This window comes from Notothenia coriiceps, unplaced genomic scaffold, assembly GCF_000735185.1.
Source record: "Notothenia coriiceps isolate Sejong01 unplaced genomic scaffold, NC01 NC01_scaffold00017067, whole genome shotgun sequence".
In the NCBI taxonomy this organism is placed as follows: Eukaryota; Metazoa; Chordata; class Actinopteri; order Perciformes; family Nototheniidae; genus Notothenia; species Notothenia coriiceps.
In genome coordinates, this window is record NW_011349768.1 from 470450 (window position 1) to 487764 (window position 17315).

Here is a 17315-nt window from a genome sequence, read left to right on the forward strand (position 1 = left end):
GCGCAACTGCCCATTTGCGCAACTGTCCGTTTGTGCGACTGCCTTTTTGTCGTACAGCCCAGTTGCGCAACTTTCTATTTATATGATTTTCCGTTTACGTATCTGCCCTTTTAAGCAACCCCAATTTACGCAACTGCCCATTTGTGCAACTGCCCATTTGTGCAACTATCCGCTTTTATGACTGACTTTTTGTGCAATTGCCCATTTATATGCAACTGCTCATTTTTACCTGAATCTCCATTTCTGCAACTGCTAGTTTGTCTTACTGCCCATTACTGCCCATGTGCGCAACTGTCCGTTTGTGCGACTGCCCTTTTGTCGTACGGCCCATTTGCGCAACTTTCTATTTATATGATTTTCCGTTTACGTATCTGCCCTTTTAAGCAACCCCCATTTATGCATCTGCCCACTTATATGACTGCCCATGTGTGCAAAGGGCTGTTGCTCCCAAAGTACAAAAAAAAGAAGCTGACGGGCTGATTATAATGCAGGAAAAACCCATCAGACCCCTATTTCCTGTTTGTCTTTATATGTTTAATAACTAACTCTCAATACGGTTGGGAATTGACCTGTAAGGCTGAAGGTTAGGATAGTTTGTAGGGAAGAAAATCTCTGATACTTTCACAAATCGACTGTTACCAACTAGACATGCACTATTTATGTTCCTGTCATGTACGGCAGGTCATGCCTTTTGTCTTTGTAGGGTAAAAAAAGGGAAGTCCAATGAAGTTATAGCAATAAGGTTATGTTCTGTTGTACAGAGAGTGTGTATTACCAGAGAAACCAAACAATGGCCATTTTCCTTTGGCATAACAGGCTGCCCGGGACGTTTGCTTTTGGACAATTTTGGACATTGTAGTGGAGCAATAATGGGCTGTCAGAACAATGGGAATGCACTAAAGGATTTGAGCAACAAAAATAGAGACTAACATATAAATGATAGAACTAAGCTCTTGTACAATTTACTCATGACATGCATATTGCATTTTATAGTCAAACAGCAGCAGAGAGATTAGGAGGAGGCGGAAGGTAGACTACATTTCTCCTAATCTCTCCACTTTTACGGCATCATGCTGCGAGCGTAAACAACCACTGTTCCTCTCCCTTCACAGCCACACAAGGACTAACGGTGCTGCTGGCACACACAACAGGCAGCTGCACATCTACACACTTTCCACTGCAACAACACATAGTGCAGCACACAACTAACTGGATACAACAATGACAGCAAATCGTATGATGAAAGGACCTTTTAATCGAAGCTTTTGGATACACATGCTGCGTATTTGTTCGTGCACAGTGTAATGACTTGTTACCTCTTGTACAAGCTGAGAAATCCCATTCTCAAAAGCTGTTCCCTTTTTGTGAGAGAGACTAATGTCAGTATCCCACTCTCTGGAAGTTACAGAGCCGGCAGAGAGTAGTATCCTGTTGTTTTCAAAATGACGGCACTTCGATTGTCCCCACAACAAAGCAGATTCTCTCGAGCTCCGAGGTTTGTTTTTGACCTTGGAAACAGCAGCTTGACAAAAAAGCTAATCCTGAAGCGTCGACTGAGGCGAACAAAACTCTGAAGTCACATTTCAAGTCAAACACTGCCAATGTTTGGTTTTGTTGCTAAAAAGATGGGAAAGCTTTATGATGTCAAGGCAAAGTATATAGTAACGTTGCCGCCATGGTTCAAAATTGACCAATAGCTCAATATCGATTAGTGCATTGTTCAAATCGCAGGTAGCAAAATATTTTATATTGTTATATACAATTTAAAAGTATTGTGGAGCTGCAGAGACATCCTAGCCTCCAAAAAAAATTATACAGACTCAATGAAACATATTTTGGTTTCGTACAGATCTTTAAAGCAATTACAGCATAATGGTTTTAATATATTTTTCAATGATAATGAGCGTTGTATTACAAAAACGATAAATGCTCCCAAAAATTGCAATTTCAATCATATTTTTCTCCAAATGGTGCAGGCAGAGAGGGCAATGTACGGATTTTGACGGTTCTAATCGTGCCTTCATTCATTCAAAATGACTTTAATACATTACATCCAAAGCAACTTACATACTCAGTACTGTGGGCAATCCCCACAGGAGCAATTTGGGGTGAAGTGTCTCAGGGACACAACGACATGCTGACTGCAGTGGGACTCGAACTTGCTACCCCCTGATTCGAAGTTCAGCGCACTATCTCACTGATACCACAAAACTCTTACAGTAGCCATTGGTCATATCCAAAAAAGACAATGCAAGCATTTTCTACCTAGGTTGTCAATGTCTTCACGAAACTCCTGCCAGCTGTATCATTTTACAGATACAAATAAAACTTTTGCTCCTAGTGGCTTTAATAATTTACCACCACCTCACGGAAATATTCTCTGTTTCATAAGGCACTAACTTCCCCAGTTTCTGTCGAGTCATCACTTCCTACACGCGCTCAAGAAGTAACTGGTACAATAAATCCAGAGCCACCTGCTGTATTTGTTTTCTGGGTTTGGGGTATTTACCATGTTGGGTTTCGTTTGATATTCAGCAAAGCCGAGCATTCGTGTCGCTCTGATTTTCCGCTCATGATTTACACTTGGCTTAGAGAGAAAGCTGAAGGAAGATGACATTTTGTCTCGAAAGCTGTCAAGTTTGTCTTCAGTTTGTCGGTTTCCCCCCTCTCTGGCTTATCCTCCTTTTCCTCTGCCAGTCCAACAACTTCTGCCTCTCCTCTAACTCCTTCTCACTTTCTTTTACCTCCGCCTCGTCAAGTCTACCTGTGTTCTCAGAGGAGACGACTGAGTCAGTGCTCAGATAATCAGCCCGTTCAGATGAAGAAAATATGGAATTCAAAAACAATCTTCAATGCTAATGAAAGCCTCGGGGAAAGTGTTGAAAGAACATTTTTCTTTTTTAAGTAGAGTTTAAACATTGACCGGCGTTATTATTTCTCTTTTCCTCAAATCAACCCCTCGTTCTTGATGTGCTGCAAATGTATTTCCCTCTGAGATATCCGTGTGGAAAACAGGACACCCACCGAGACGGAATGATTGGCTTCCTGAATATATTTGGTAGCTGAAGGTATCATCAGCCGTCTCATTATAAAGTAATAACCTTTCTGGAGGCTGCACAATATTTCTTTTTAAATCAGAATAGATTTAAACAAATTGGAGTAAAATATAATGGGATTTTTTTTTCTGCTTTCACTGGGAAAACCCTGATTTGCTTTTAAGCGTTTTTAGCACCTCATCTGTCACAGTTTGAGGCTTTGTTATGGGATGCTTCATTTAACAAATGTGTTCAAAGATGTAGGAACTCTTAAAGGAACTTTGTTCCGCAGCGTTCATTGTTTTTAAATGGGCGTTATTATCATACAATACCATTTAATATAGCCAAGTTTCCACCCCCCTTGAGGGTTAGCTTCTGTTACATTAGCTTATTGCTCTTGATGTATTTTCTTGCGTTATTGTTCATCAGGTTCATTTCCAAACTAACTCTGAAAACCAAGTGTTTAACAGAGGTTGGATTAACAGCCTCAACAACAGACTAATCACCTGATTATCCAAAGTCTTTGTCGGATACATCTTGGCTACGGACGAATAGTCCAAATAATCCTCACTTCCTAACCGCTATTCCTAAACCTAGGTGAAAAACTGTTTGTACTTATTTCAAGCGAAGACACCTTGTTTTCATGATTTGTTCATCTTGTTTTTTGAGCAGCATTTTCTCCAGTGAATGAACTTGCCTTTCTTCTTGCAGGTAAATTCACGTGCATCGAGGTGCGTTTCCACCTTGAGCGTCAGATGGGCTACTACCTGATCCAGATGTACATCCCGTCTCTGCTGATCGTCATTCTGTCCTGGGTCTCCTTCTGGATCAACATGGACGCCGCGCCCGCCCGCGTGGGTCTGGGCATCACCACCGTGCTGACCATGACCACGCAGAGCTCCGGGTCCAGAGCCTCGCTGCCCAAGGTGAGGACCAAGGCTGCTAACCCTAAACCTAACTCTGACCCTAACCCTTAGATTAGAGCCTCGCTGCCCATGGTGACGACCAATCAAACGCACCCGTTTCTCTTACAGGCTGCTGACCCTAACTCTGACTCTAACCCTTAGATTTATATAGACCCTGACCTTTTAACATTTTTGGTAAAAAATACATTTAATGATGGATCTGGGGAAAAAATAAACCATAGTTGGTGGTTGTGGAGGTGCAGGCGTTTACAAAAATGTGCTTGCATGAGATGTTGGACAACATTCCTTCATTCGTCCTGCTTCGGTTTCAGGCTGCCAACCCTGACCCCGACCCTGACCCTGACCCTGACCCCAACCCTGACCCCAACCCTGACCCTGACCCCGACCCTGACCCTGACCCCGACCCTGACCCCGACCCTGACCCTGACCCCGACCCTGACCCTAGCTGCTATTCGAGGAAAACTCTGTCTTAAAAGTTGGTAAAAATACATTTTCTGAAGGATCTGGGGGAAAATAAACCATAATTGGAGGTGCAGGCATTGTGCTTATATGACGTGGTACAACATTCCTTCAATGTGTGTAAATTGTGTGGGGAAATTATATTAATATTTAAAAATAATAATGAAAATAATAGTCAATAAAAAAAAAATTTTTTAAATAATATGATAAAAATAATGAAGAAAATAAATAAAGAATAATAATAACAACAAAAGTAATTAATAATATAAACTCAAATAAGGCAGAAACTCCCGCTAAAATGACACATTTACATACCATTTGTTTCCAGTTTAAATAGCATTTAATTGAGCTGCTATTCAAGACAAATGTGTGTAAAGTGGGAATTTTAAAAGTTATCAAAAATACATATTTAATTATGGATCTGGGTGAAATATTTAAAAACTAGAATTTGTCATTGTCGGAGAATTTGCATGAGTTTACAATTTATTACATAAAAAAAACATATTTGTTGTGATAAATTAAATGTAATAATAATCATAGTAAATTGCAAAAAATGATATGGTAAAAATAATAAATAAAACAAATGAAATAAGAAAAAAACTCCCGCAAAAATGATAAATTCCCAAAAACATTTATTTTCAGTTTAATTCAGAGAATTTCAAAGTTGTTCTGAGATCCAGTCAGAATGAGTGAATGGCAGAACTGAGTAAAAGCATAATTCATTGTCAAAAGATATAAATGCATGAATATGACTGGAAGGTTAGGGTGGCAAATGTTTTCCACACCTTTCTTCACACGGCTGGAGATGCCAAATAAACAGGGAGCGTAGAAAGGAAATGAGTAAATGTGAGATTCAGCAGAGAAAGATTTACAGAGAGCTCCAATTCACACTGAATAATTGATGTGCTAAACACGGTGAGAGGAAATGAAAATATATAGACACAGAGAAGAGTTATAGTAGAAGAGGGGGAGGAAGGGGGGAGACGTTGTGTTTGTGGAGGGAAGAGGGTTTAAAGGAGGCAGACAGATGGAGGGAGAAATGGAGGGGACACAGGAAGTGAAAGAAAACAAAATAACTATTTTCAAAATCAAGAGAAGCCGTTTCCTGTGAGGGATTTTCAGATTAAAGGTAGCAGGAGAAAAAAGAAGAAAAACGGGCAGACTTTGCGTGAGCCAGTAGGATTGTATAATTATGTCCAGGGATGCTGTAATCCCCAACTCTCACACACACACACACACACACACACACACACACACACACACACACACACACACACACACACACACACACACACACACACACACACACACACTATGTATGTTGACATTAGGTGCTTCATGCGCTCTAAAAATTGAACAAGTGAACCGTGATTCCTCTGCAGTTCAGCTGTCACAATAATGATCACACAGCACAGCTGAGCTTAGGTTGGCATACTGCTCACACACACACACACACACACACACACACACACACACACACACACACACACACACACACACACACACACACACACACACACACACACACACACACACAGAGTGTGTGTGTGTGTGTGTGTGTGTGTGTGTGTGTGTGTGTGTGTGTGTGTGTGTGTGTGTGTGTGTGTGTGTGTGTGTGNCATCCAGTTATTTTAGCCGGGCCGGCTCAAATGATTGGTCGTGCTTTTTACAGTACCACAGCTTCCACAGATGACATTTTTTAATGTATTTATTGTCAAAGCACTTCAGATATTCGTTGCTATCGGGATGTTAAGAGCATTCCATGGAATATAACAAAAAGTGTTTCTAAAATAAATTACATACCCCACCTTTAAAGTTAACTTCATTTGATTCATTGTAATGCCCTCTTTATAACGAGCTTGTTTGTAAACATTACTGCTTGTAATATGTATCATGTGTATAATATCTATGTACTGTATATAAATAATATGTAGGCATAAAGCAGTCTTACCTGTCGCTGTCGGATGAAGATGAAGGTGTTCGTTTTGCCGGGGTGGGTTTGGGTTTGGGTTTCCGTGCACGAGGCTTTGGTGCGGGCTTCTCTGTGGGTGCTAAAGACAAAGCAAATTAAATAAATGTACGTTGGGCAAAAGGAAAGGGCCTGAAATCTAAGTCCAGAAACATTTATTTCCAGAATTGGAAGCTGAAATGTATGAACAGCAATGAACCCACACCTTTCTTGCGTGCCTGAGGGGCTTTTTTAGGAGGAGGGTCTGAGTCTGAGTCAGACTTTGAGCCGGACTGAGACTCGGAGCCGGACACAGCCGGTCGAGGCTTCTCGTCCTCCGACTCGCTGTCAGCTGCTTTCTTCTCTGGTTCTGATCCTGATCCTGATCCTGAGTCCGAGCCAGACATACCCTTCTTCAACATGACAGAACAAATTGGAGTTAGAGATAAATGAATAATACAAAAACTGCCATGCCATAAAAAAATGTTTTAATGTGATGCCGATGGTTCACCTTGTTCTTCGCTCTGCCTCCTGCTTTCGGTCCACCTCGTCCTCCACCAGCTGCTTTCTTCTCTGGTTCTGATCCTGATCCTGAGTCCGAGTCTGAGCCAGACACAACCTTCTTCAACATGACAGAACAAATTGGAGTTAGAGATAAATGAATAATACAAAAACTGTCAAGCCATAAAAAAAACGTTTTTATTGTGATGCTGATGGTTCACCTTGTTCTTTGCTCTGCCTCCTGCTTTCGGTCCACCTCGTCCTCCACCAGCTGCTTTCTTCTCTGGTTCTGATCCTGAGTCCGAGTCTGAGCCAGACATACCCTTCTTCAACATGACAGAAAAAAATTGGCGTTAGAGATAAATGAATAATACAAAAACTGCCATGCCATAAAAAATGTTTTTAATGTGATGCCGATGGTTCACCTTGTTCTTCCCTCTGCCTCCTGCTTTCGGTCCACCTCGTCCTCCACCACCCGCTTTCTTCTCTGGAGTAAAATCCTGTTGGAAAAAATGCAAATGAGTAACATTCATTGGCTTTTTGTTGATAACGTGGTGTGTGCATCTGTGTGTGTAAGTACCTGGTCACTATTCTTGCCGGACTCAGACTCTGAAGGTGTGGGTTCTGAGTCAGATCCACTCTCCTGTTTGTCTGGCTCACTGGACGAGCCACGAGCCTTTTTTGAAGGTGGAGGCCGCTAAAATAGAAACACACATATTTCAATAAAACAAGTTGAACTTTTCAGAATCAGAATACCTTTATTAGTCCCACAGAGGGGACATTTACATTGTTACAGCAGAAAAGAGCCAAACACAGTTTAATGTTACCTAAGCATGCATCAGAAGTACTAAAGATAAAAAAAGAAATAATAATAAAAAGTTACACATTTTACAAAAATACACATCTTGTAGCAGTTCTGAGGATTTAGCAGCCAGGTATATATTGCACCGTTTTTAACGGCATATATATATATATCTTTCGATCTCGTTTGAATTGTGCCATGAATTACACATATGATGTTTGTCAATCTTAAAAAATAATTTCCATGTCAAAAAAGTCACAGTTTCTCATAAAACTGTTGAAATATAAGACTATGAAAAATACGTAAACATCATGTGTAATTCGTTGCACAATTCAAACGGGATCAAAAGATAATTTTTCTCTCCCCATTGACTTCAATACATGATTTTTCCAAAATAAGGTCCCATGGAGGTCCACCGGAAAGGGAGGGACTTCGCCTCTCTATAGTCAGTGTTGTTGTGTGTGTGTGTCTTTATCAAGTATTTCACTGCAGCTTGTTTTTATACACAGTCAGTTTTGTTTTCAGCCAAACATGGTGATGGTGAAAGGCAACTCTAATCTCTATAAAGGGCTGTCAACACTGGAACACATTTACAATTGAGCAAATTAGTTTCCATTTATTCACGGATTGGGTTAAAGAAAACAAGAACGGAACCGAAGTGATTGTCATTTACAAAGATGCATTAATGCATAAGTGTTTCTGTAGTGCAGTATCAAATCAAATCAAACTTTATTTGTATAGCCCAATATCACAAAATACATTTGTCTCAGTGGGCTTTACAGATTAAAAACCAACAACATTGGATGGAGTTACAGCAAAATGAGTATATAGGCGCTTTCACACCGCAGTACTGCGAGTAGTCCATCTGTGTATTTGTGTATTGTACTGTATCATGGACAAGGGTTGAAAATGAGTTTCATGCTCTGTATTGGAAATATGTTGAATTGCACCGTCCCTAACATTTCAAAATAACTTTGAATGTACAGCTCGACCTGTCAAACTTGTACATGTATCATTATTGCTCATGACAACAAAAAAAGGAAGTTAAGAGTCATCAGCGGTATTTTGTTGATACCTCCTGTTTTTCTTAATTCATACCTTACACACAAATTCTCAAAACAGACCTAAGCATTGTAAATTGTGATGGTAACTTTGATGCTGCTGATTAAACTTGGTGGCATTGTACCCATAATTGTAAACAAGAATATCATTTTCCATTCATCTCAACAACAGATAGTCTGATCCAATCAGCAAATGGTTTATTAGCCAAATCCCTAAACAGGCCTTGACCGACAGTTCAATGTTATGTTTAACGGCCATTACCTTAGCAGGAGGTGGCTTTCTCTTCACAGCTACTCCCTTTCCTTCATCTTCACTCCCAGAATCTGAGTCCACCACACTAGCTGAATCTGCTTTCTTAGGCGCTGGGGCTGCTTCTCCCTCGTCTTCATCTTCATCACTTCCTCGCCCGGCATCGTTGCCCTCACTGTCAGATGAGCTGGCCGGCTGCAAATGAAGATGATTAATTAAAAAATGTCAAGACAATTTTCTTTTTCTTTGACGGTTTCTGTCTTAGACAGAGACATAAAAAATGGGGACAGAAATGCAGCAAAGTCCCCTGGTAAGAATTGAACAACAAATGTTGCAGTACGCATCACACCTTAGACTGCTGGCCATCAGGACTCCCTAACTGCTGCGTTTTATTCCAGAGAAAAGACAAGGAATGTTTATTTGTAAAGCACTTTTAAACAACCAGACAATTGAAAGTGCTTTAAAAGTTAATATCTGCATGTTAGTTAGAAAATAATGGACAGAAAAATGTATTAATGTGCAAGAGCTGAGCAGGAATGAATATAAACACCTTCATGTTTGACACTAATAAAGACTTCAAATTCCTCATTTACAGTTTCTTTACAGGTATGAGTTAAACGAAAATTGCTTCAGGATTTAGGATTTCTGAAATAATGGTATCTTACTGCTGGCGGTGCGCTGTAGGATGCATGTGGATTGTTCTGGATCTCCCATAAACCTTCATTGAACCCCTTCCTTTTGTTGGGCTTTCCATAGCGTTCGCTGTACTTTTCATAGGCAAAAAGGTCCTTTGCTGCAAGGAATGCTCTGTGAAGCAGTAAGATTGAAGTATTATTTAAGCTGTACAATTTTCGAAAAGGACATACAGTTATTATTGAACAGGTTGGCATGATATAGGCTTTACACTGACTGACTTGAAACACTTGACTGTGCCACCTAGTGATGGATTATTAAACTGCAGGTGCCATATTGTCAAACAGATGGTGTCTGATGCCATATCAGACATATAAACACATCTCTCGAAAACATACTGCTAACTCAGACTGACAAAAGTCTACAGTGAGTAAACCTTCAGAAAAGAATAAAGCTTAAAGGTGGGGTAGGTAAGTTTGAGAAACCGGCTCGAGATACACTTTTTGTTATATTCCATGGAATGCTCTTAACATCCCGATAGCAATGAATATCTGAAGAGCTTTGACAAAAAATCCATTAAAAAATGGCATATGTGGAAGCCGTGGTACTGTAAAAAGCACGACCAATCATCTGAGCCGGCCCGGCTAAAATAACTGGATGGCCTACCTGCCTGTCAGCCTTCCATCTGTGCACAAACTTATCTCGTGCCCTCATTGGTCATGTGTGCGTTCGTGTGTGTTGGAGGAGGGGCTCTTTAAGGAAGTGGCAGATTTTTTCCGGCTGTGTATTTTCAAATTCTAGCGCACTCGAGCTGGTTTCTCCAAAATTACCTACCCCACCTTTAAGAGAGGAGACTGACAAACAACTGTGCGAGATGAACGTAGAGCATTGTGTTGTGGTCTCATAGCATAGCTGTCAAAGAGCATATAATGCTAACAAACAGATATGCAGCATGACAAAAATGAAACAATACTTGAATAACTTAATATCAGACAGAATTGTAATACAATTCCATGCTTACAGTAGATTACAGAAAATTATTTGCTGTCATTTAAAGAGGCCCTATTATGCTTATTTGGGTTTTCCCTTCACTGTAGTGTTTTATAAAAGGTGCGTGTGCATGTTACTGGTCTGCAAAGGCTAACATCACCAAGTTTAGCTAGAGGGACTTAGGATAGCAGTCCTTTGTTTACTTCCGCAACATTGTGACATCACTACTTAACACAACCTCTTGTATTGGCTAGTGCTCTACTACATTGTAGTACATAATAGACTATGGGGCGGGACATCTCTAAGCAGTTGACAAAGCACAACAGAGCCGGCCAGCTAACCAATCAGAGCAGACTGGGCTCTGGTTTCAGACAGAGGGTGAAAAGAGGTGCAGCAGCACAGGCAGTATGAGAAAAGTAAAGAGCTTTTTGAACATTAAAGCATGGAGACATGTCACAGTAGAGACATCAAATACAAATATGGAACCTGAAAATGAGCATTATAGGGCCCCTTCAGGTTAAAGCAGGTAGGCTGGTTTTTTGTTTCTCCAACTAAAGATAATTACAAAACTGTACTCACGTCTCATGTGTCCCAAAGAAGAAAATTGGGATTTTATTAGGAGGTGGTTTCACTGCCCCATCAGCCACATCTTCAATCTGCAAACAAGCAAGTAAATACCAAGTGGCAAAAAAAAACATTATAGAATTCATTCAAACATGGTGGCAGCATGTATTCATTTAGGTTGTGTCAGAAAAACATAACATTGCAGAGTGAAGCTGATTTAACTTTGTATGGATGCATATGTGGTGGTTTTATATTGAGTAATGTGTTTTCTTATCTAGAATTATGAATCGTCATTTCCAAAATAACGTTAGCTTCGCAGCAGTGCATTCCCATGCAGATTAACGTTAGGCCAGCAGTATCTCATGCAAATTATGCTGCTAATGCATTGCATAGAGGCCTGAAACACAGCCTGTCAGCTCCACCACATATTAACTTGTGCATTTGTGGGATGGTTATACATGTTAGACAGTGGATACACAGAGAGCCTTTGCATGCAGAGCAGCTCATCCCCTCCGCCCCTCCGGCTGCTGCTAGCGTTGCTTACCCTGGCTGGCCAGTGGGGGTACCCCTTCATTTTAGCGAAAACCAGGTCTCCGGGCTGGAAGCTGTGCGGCATTGTCCCACTCCTCGGTGCAGCCGGGATTTAGAAAGTATTCGGCGGCGTAGCCTTCCTGTGTCTCTCTCGGTTTGCTGTTTTTTTCAGGTCGACACGAAACCTAGAAACGATGGTGTTAGCTAGCTAAGCTAACAGTATACTAACGTTACCGCGAGAACAAGCGGCTCAGGGAAGATGGCAGTAACGTAGCAAGCACTTCCGGTGAGAGAATGTTCTATGTCTTCTAAATAAAGGACCTCTACTCAATGTAAAAACATTGTAATTAAATTGATCCAACAAATAAACAAATACAAATAAATAAATTAACCTCAATCTTCATTTATCATACATTTCCAGCGTTAACATCATTATTAATATTATTACACTAATCCAATCCCCCAGTTTAACTTTACATTTCTGATTTATAATAAACTGCTTTTACTCTTTTGCACATTATGAGTTAACAATTATTAACATTAGCTGTATTTATAGTTAAATACTTTGTACAGTGTTTCTATAACTAATATGTATTGCACTTGTTATACCATGTCTTGTATCTTGTTCTGTAGATTACCTGTCTTTGTGTCTTCTCTTTATTGTTCATTATTTTGTTTTTCTGAACATGCAAACACAACTCGGTGCGCACTGTATATAGATTGATGACAATATAGCCCCTTATCTCATCTCTGTATATCACCAGAAACGTCACATGATGCAGGATCTTAATCTTCAAAAACAATTAAACAAGTATGTGCAACTATATTTGTTACCTACCTACACGTATCTAATAATAAACAAATAATAAACAGGCTTGCATACGTATACTTCTTTATTGTCATATTCACAATCATTAGAGAGCAGTCAATGTCAATAATAGTCTTGGATCTCAGGCTCTCTCTCACAATACTCATACAATTAAGAAAGCAAAATCAAAATACATAGAATACATACAAAATATAATAAGGCAATATGAATTAGTGCTAGATAGTTGTGCCCATATTATCAAAATGTATTTTAAAGTTTTTCGGATTGATACATTAAATGTGTACATTTTTTAATTACAAAAAGGTTACATAAAGTTTCTGACTTTTATTCTACAAAGTAAATTCTCCTTCGTTGTCAAACCGGAAATTCATCTTCCAACGTTCTCAGAAGCTTCACTAATCCGGATGAAGCAGGTTGATCGGCTCCACGCGATACGACAACCACGGCGGAAGTCCCGCCTCCCTCTCCTCGCTATTGGCTGACACTCGATCCGTTTCCTCTCCACCCAATGACAGATCCTAAAGTAGAGGGCTGCATTGACCTCCCCCCGGATTCACCTCTAATGCGTAGCCATGTTTCGGTCTTTGAGACGCGTACAGCAGTTTAACTGCAACCTCCTGGCTTTAAAAAGAGTCAGAGTCAACTCGAAACTGCTAATCTGCACGTCCAGAATGGCCGCCTCAGAGTACAGGATCGAGCGGGACTCTTTCGGTGAGTTAAAGGTCCCAGCTGACAAGTACTACGGAGCCCAGACTGTCAGATCCACTATGAACTTCAAAATTGGGGGACCCAGTGAGAGAATGCCGATCCAAGTGATCAAGGCCTTCGGTATCCTGAAGAGAGCAGCGGCTGAGGTGAACAAGGAGTTTGGCCTGGACCCTAAAATAGCAGATGCAATCATCCAGGCTGCAGATGAGGTGTCAGCTGGTAAACTGGATGATCATTTCCCTCTGGTGGTGTGGCAGACTGGATCAGGCACTCAGAGCAACATGAATGTAAATGAGGTGATCAGCAACAGGGCTATTGAGATCCTGGGAGGAAAACTAGGCTCCAAGGATCCCGTCCATCCTAATGACCACGTCAACAAGAGTCAGAGCTCCAATGACACTTTCCCCACCGCCATGCACATCGCTGCAGCCACAGAGGTCCACCACGTCCTGCTGCCCGGCCTGCAGGCGCTGCACGATGCTCTGGCTGCAAAGGCTGTAGAGTTCAAAGACATCATCAAGATCGGACGCACACACACTCAGGATGCTGTGCCGCTGTCCCTCGGGCAGGAGTTCAGTGGGTATGTCCAGCAGATGAAGTACAGCATCGAGAGAGTCAAGTCTGCCATGCCCCGAGTGTACGAGCTGGCAGCAGGAGGCACAGCAGTGGGGACTGGACTCAACACCCGCATCGGCTTCGCTGAGAAAATCGCCTCCACCGTTTCCTCTCTCACAGGCCTGCCATTTATCACCGCCCCCAACAAGTTTGAAGCTCTGGCGGCCCACGATGCCATGGTGGAGCTGAGTGGAGCTCTGAACACCGTGGCTGTCAGCTTGATGAAGATCGCCAACGACATCCGATTCCTGGGGTCAGGACCTCGCTCCGGCCTGGGAGAGCTCATCTTACCAGAGAACGAACCAGGAAGCAGCATCATGCCGGGCAAAGTGAACCCCACCCAGTGTGAGGCCATCACCATGGTGGCAGCCCAGGTCATGGGGAACAACGTGGCGGTCACTATCGGAGGCAGCAACGGACACTTCGAGCTCAACGTCTTCAAGCCCATGATCATCAAGAACGTGCTGAACTCAGCCAGGCTTCTCGGAGATGCATCCGTGTCCTTCACCACCAACTGCGTGCTGGGCATCGAGCCCAACATCGAGAGGATCAACAAGCTCATGAACGAGTCCCTCATGTTGGTCACCGCTCTCAACGAACACATTGGGTACGACAAAGCGGCCACCATCGCTAAGACGGCGCACAAGAAGGGCTCCACGCTGAAGGCCGTGGCCGTGGAGCTGGGCTATCTGACCGAGGAGCAGTTTGACCAGTGGGTGAAGCCGAGTGAGATGCTGGGGCCAAAGTGAACTGTGACAGCACAAGAAACACTACAAGACAAATGAAATACCTTTTCTAGTGTCGGAAAAGACTACAAATAAATCAAAGAGACTGAAATGTATGAAGCAACATCTCTGAATCCTGAACATCTCATCTTTTAAAAAAATATATGAGAATGCTTTGCAGCTTCTTTCTCGGTTGACTAATGGTGATGGTTAATTTCACTGTCATACACTTGTATCAGTAAAGCCACCGATTTGATTGACTTATATTTAAAGATGCTCCTTCACAAAAAAAACACCTGTTTGTGAGAGAACATACCGTTTTGATTGAAATGAGTTTTAAAAAAGTGTCATTTGTGTACCAACTTTCTTGGTTTTGGTATTTGAAGTCTTAAATGAATTTGACTTATCAGTTGGTATCTTTATTGTTGTTCAGAAGTTCACACTTTGCCATCCAAAAGGATTCAACAGGGACCGCTGTGTGCTCTGGTTTACAGCACGTGTGCCATTTTTTGTTCCAATTTAATGATGTATTCATTAAAAAGCAACTACATTCTAGTTTCTGGCTTTCCTCCTCATGATTTACAGTTTACACACGCATGCTACATGTATATAATAATAAACTGATCTATGGGTTAAATCAACAGAATATATGCACTCAAAGGGAAACACAATAGATTACTCAAATCCTTTATTGTATACACACGGAAGTAAAACATGAGAATTACTTGAGGCCAATTGGAGGACTTTTAATTGTAAATATATAAAATAAGCAAATAAATGTGATGACTTAAGTTCAATCAGTAAAAAGTAAACAGAGAGACCGCTTGCTCCTCTTCTATTTGGTCCAGCTGACCTTGGGAATATCATAATGCTCTGTCAGGCAGTCCAGGTGCCGATTGAAGTCCTGCAAAAGAACAAAAACAATAGAATATATTTATTTGTGTTAACATTATTCAACTGTAATGTAATGCAACGAATAGGTCCACTGAATGGTGCTATGACATGTTTGCCATGACTTACCTCCACTCTCAGTTTGTGAGTCTTTGATGCCTTGTTCAAAATCCTCTCCATTTGCTTTAGGGAAGATAAGAAAAAGTGAACGTTAGTCACTTCCGATGAGTCACTCTGTCTGTATACACCTCTACAACACATCTACCCAAACACACGAAACGTTAAGAACTGGTTAACGGCTATGTTTCTTTTTGACAGCATCACCTGTTTGCAATATATGACATGCTAAAACTCCCCTAATACTGGAATAGAGCCATGTATTCCTGCTGTAGCTGAAAATACATTCACCACTTCAATCAATGAACTTTGACCTCTGGGTAGAGAGGGGCTGATAAACACTGTCAGTGTAAGATTTAAAGACTAATCAACAGACCATGAAAGATCATTAACCTTACTTGAGCTAACAAAATCTTTTTTTTTTTTTTAGAAGATTTCAGCTTGGATCAATCTGCTATGTTAAATTTAAATACAGTTGGCAATCTATTTCAATGGTATTTCCAATATAATAGCACATAAGTTAATAATTGACAACTCTCCTATGGATATGTTGGCATTACGGTTCCACTATAGCATTACTGGTTGCGATGCTAAGTGTGCAAAATTGTCATCCTGTAGTATAGTATGACAAATTGAAAGTGTATTATTGTAAAAATACTATTTAAAAAGGGTTGTTCTGTGCGCATCCATCACAGTCTCACGGCATTTCGTGTTATAGTAACAAAATTAATCTATTGATTCGTGTTCACCAACACGATTTCGCCATTTTTTTCGTGTCACACAGAACCATTTTAAAAGCAATGTAAATAACAACAAATAAAAAAAAAAAAACAGATTTCAGTATTCTGACACAAAACGATTTTTAGAAGCAATGTATTTGTATTGGTAGTATGTTTCGTGCCTGCACCAAATAATAACAAATTAGAAGGAAAAAAATATTGAAAAAAAATACAGATCTCAGTATTCTGAGGCTCTGAGCCCCATTTCTTTTCCTCGCGGACGGCAAAAAAACTCAGACATTATATAATTTAAAATAAAAGGGTTAGGCTTGGGGTAAGATATTGACTAAGAAAATGTTTTTATGAACCACACAGACCCGACCGGACAAAAAGACGAGGTGCAGGCACGAAACATACTACCAATAGAAATACATTGCTTTTAAAATTGTGCTGGTGAACACGAATCAATAGATTAAATTCCGTGATACTGGGTTTGTGCATCTGATGATTGGTAACAAACGACATGAGGTACAGTCTTCCAGTAGATCTTTTTGTTTACTTCTGCTAATTTATAATGATTAGCCAGGTCTCTGCGTCAAATCCTGACCCATTCGCTGCAGGTCTTTAATGCTGGAGAACGATAACTTACCCTCTTCTCCGCCATCTTGTCAAAGGACATTTGAGCCGGTGTTCTTTTGTCGACATATGTCTTCTTCTCCTCTTCCTCGTTTTGTTGGGCGGCTTGCTCTAAGAGACGCTTAGTCTCCTTGGCCTTCTTCTTCTTCCTGTAAAAAGATAGTAAAACATGTTGATCAGAGGATTTCCAGACCAACCACTTTATTCAATAAGCAATGAAAAACATATTGTACAGACACATGATAAAATGTAGGCAACTTACATTAGGGTGGCCCTTAAAATTGAAAGTGGGAAAGTCGAAGCTCCAACCCCCAGAATTCATTCTATTAGTCAAGAAAACTCTCCTGGTGAATGTTTTCCTCAATCTGACAACAT

The 17315-nt window shown here is 40.8% G+C and overlaps 3 protein-coding genes across 4 annotated transcripts in view; 1 reads left to right on the plus strand and 2 right to left on the minus strand.

Moving 5' to 3' along the window:
- LOC104950042 (histone deacetylase 7-like) overlaps nucleotides 1-17315 on the minus strand; it is a 232818-nt gene that overhangs the window by 22239 nt on the left and 193264 nt on the right. The window lies entirely within an intron of this gene.
- On the minus strand, nucleotides 6367-11949 carry hdgfl2 (HDGF like 2). Of its 2 annotated transcripts, XM_010776472.1 has the most exons (11): nucleotides 11714-11949; nucleotides 11185-11261; nucleotides 9648-9789; nucleotides 9332-9364; nucleotides 8995-9177; nucleotides 7450-7566; nucleotides 7295-7369; nucleotides 7091-7195; nucleotides 6880-6990; nucleotides 6595-6781; nucleotides 6367-6471 (listed from the first exon to the last, which is right to left on the minus strand). In XM_010776472.1, the coding sequence occupies exons 1-11, from the start codon at nucleotides 11783-11785 to the stop codon at nucleotides 6368-6370; spliced, it is 1206 nt and encodes a 401-aa protein (XP_010774774.1). In that variant the 5' UTR covers nucleotides 11786-11949; the 3' UTR covers nucleotide 6367. The 2 variants fall into 2 exon arrangements, with proteins under 2 accessions (XP_010774774.1, XP_010774775.1); XM_010776473.1 differs by lacking the exon at nucleotides 9332-9364.
- On the plus strand, nucleotides 13049-15132 carry fh (fumarate hydratase). The gene has a single exon (XM_010776471.1). It carries the CDS (start codon nucleotides 13102-13104, stop codon nucleotides 14599-14601), a length of 1500 nt encoding a protein of 499 aa, XP_010774773.1. The 5' UTR covers nucleotides 13049-13101; the 3' UTR covers nucleotides 14602-15132.